Raw genomic sequence first — 1,672 nt, forward strand, 5'->3', positions numbered from 1 at the left:
CATTCCTCAAGGCTTGATGCAAGGGCTTGCTCCTTCGCCTTCCGTAATCCCTTTGAATGAATTGTTCTCTGCCCTTAGATACTGCCTGTGTTTCTCTTGATATTATTCAGCTTTTGTAAAAGAAAAAAAAAATAACTGTTTATAGGCCTGTTAACTCTGCTGAGCAGTGAACCCTGGGGGCAGGAGTTGTTCTCACTCTTGTGTGTGCCTGGCACCTGGTGCCTTGCCCACAATGGTAGATGCTCTGGTGAGGGACCAAGGGGTTCCCTGTGTGACAGACCACACCACTGTTCCAAGGCAGCTATTAACCAGCCTGTGTGCACAGAGCCCAGGGAGGGACTGGTCCTCAGGGGGCCCCTGGCACTGTGACACTCCTGGCTCTTCGTGGGCCCTGTCTCAGTCTTTCCTGTTTCCTCTCTAGATTTGTGGACTGGTGCAGCCACTGCCTGTAGTAGGAGTGATGCTGCGCGGCAGTGCCGAACCCCTCTGAATATGGTAAGGATGGATGCCCGCCTATCGTGCTGGTGTTCTTTCGTTACTTTACTCCTAGGGGTGAGGGGCATTTCCCTGGTAGACTCTGAAGGCTCTCATTATGGAGCAGCCTTCTTCCCAGGAGGGCTGTTGGCACTTTTGAGGGTGTGAATGCTTGACCTGCAGTTGAAGTGGCTTACAGGGCCTTGTCACAGTTGCTGGAAAGGCACAAAGTTAGCATGTTTCGTTGAACTCTTGTTACTCCAATACGTGGTGGGTTTTCTATCGTGTTGAGCTGTTGCTGAAGTGTCCCCAGCCTCTGTTCCTTTTGCTTTGGGCAGTATCTGGGAAATGCTCCCTGCACAGATTGGCATGGCCCCTCCCACAACATGTCCTAATCCTTTTTTCCCCCTCAGTGATCATTTGTTGTTTACTCGCAACATTCCGATAGGGCCATAGTGTTTCCAGGTAGAACAGATCATGTGCTGGAGCAGAACTGTATTCATCTGCACATGGTTGAAGAGAGAAGTGACATCTCAGCTGATAGTAACTTATCTCTTCCTCCAAACCCCTATTTCTAGATTTGAATCGCAGCCTTAAATGCCAGCTCCACAGTTGAGGATGATCATGAAGGAAGCTTTAAAAGTCACAAAACCCAGACAAAGGAGGCTCAGGTATGTAATCCAAGGTCTTCCTCTGCAGGAAAACCTTGCTTCTTATTCTGTAGATGGAACCTCATTTTAAATGCAGTCAGCTATCTCCTTAATGGGATTTTAGGGGGAATTTCTGAAAGATGGCTGGCTTTCCATCTCACATTAAACCTGTTTCACTTAGGAGACAGTCATATTGAAGAGAAATTATATTTATTCTGTCAGTTCAGCCCCGGGGCCCACTTTTCCAGCTGGTGCCAGCTTTCCACGTAGCCCATTCTTTGTGCAGGCCTCGGGCCTTGGTGTGCCCAGGGAATGGTAGAATATCAATGGAAGTGGTGCTTTGAGGTTCCTTACTGCGTTTCCCTCACCATACAGTGTGGTGAGACACTTGAGGGGAGCTGCCTTGCCTGGATCGTGCTCCAGGGCAGTAGAGAGCCAGGTCTGACTTCAGCTCCCTGGGTTCTCAGTCACTCCTCTCCACCATGAGGCCTGGCATCTCTTCCATTTCAGCTTTTCTTCTTTCCATCCATCCATCCCCACCATGTCCT

General features: G+C 49.4%; 1 protein-coding gene across 1 annotated transcript in view; it reads left to right on the top strand.

Annotated features, from left to right (window-relative positions):
* Positions 1 to 232: 232 nt before the first annotated feature.
* Positions 233 to 1,672, top strand: part of LOC105823279 (testis-specific serine/threonine-protein kinase 1-like) — a 6,248-nt gene continuing 4,808 nt past the window's right edge. Inside the window, 1 exon segment of the mRNA XM_012660418.1 lies at positions 233 to 247. Within this exon segment, the coding sequence (XP_012515872.1) occupies positions 233 to 247 (15 nt within the window).

This window comes from Propithecus coquereli, unplaced genomic scaffold, assembly GCF_000956105.1.
Source record: "Propithecus coquereli isolate 6110/MARCELLA unplaced genomic scaffold, Pcoq_1.0 Scaffold665, whole genome shotgun sequence".
Classification (NCBI taxonomy): domain Eukaryota; kingdom Metazoa; phylum Chordata; class Mammalia; order Primates; family Indriidae; genus Propithecus; species Propithecus coquereli.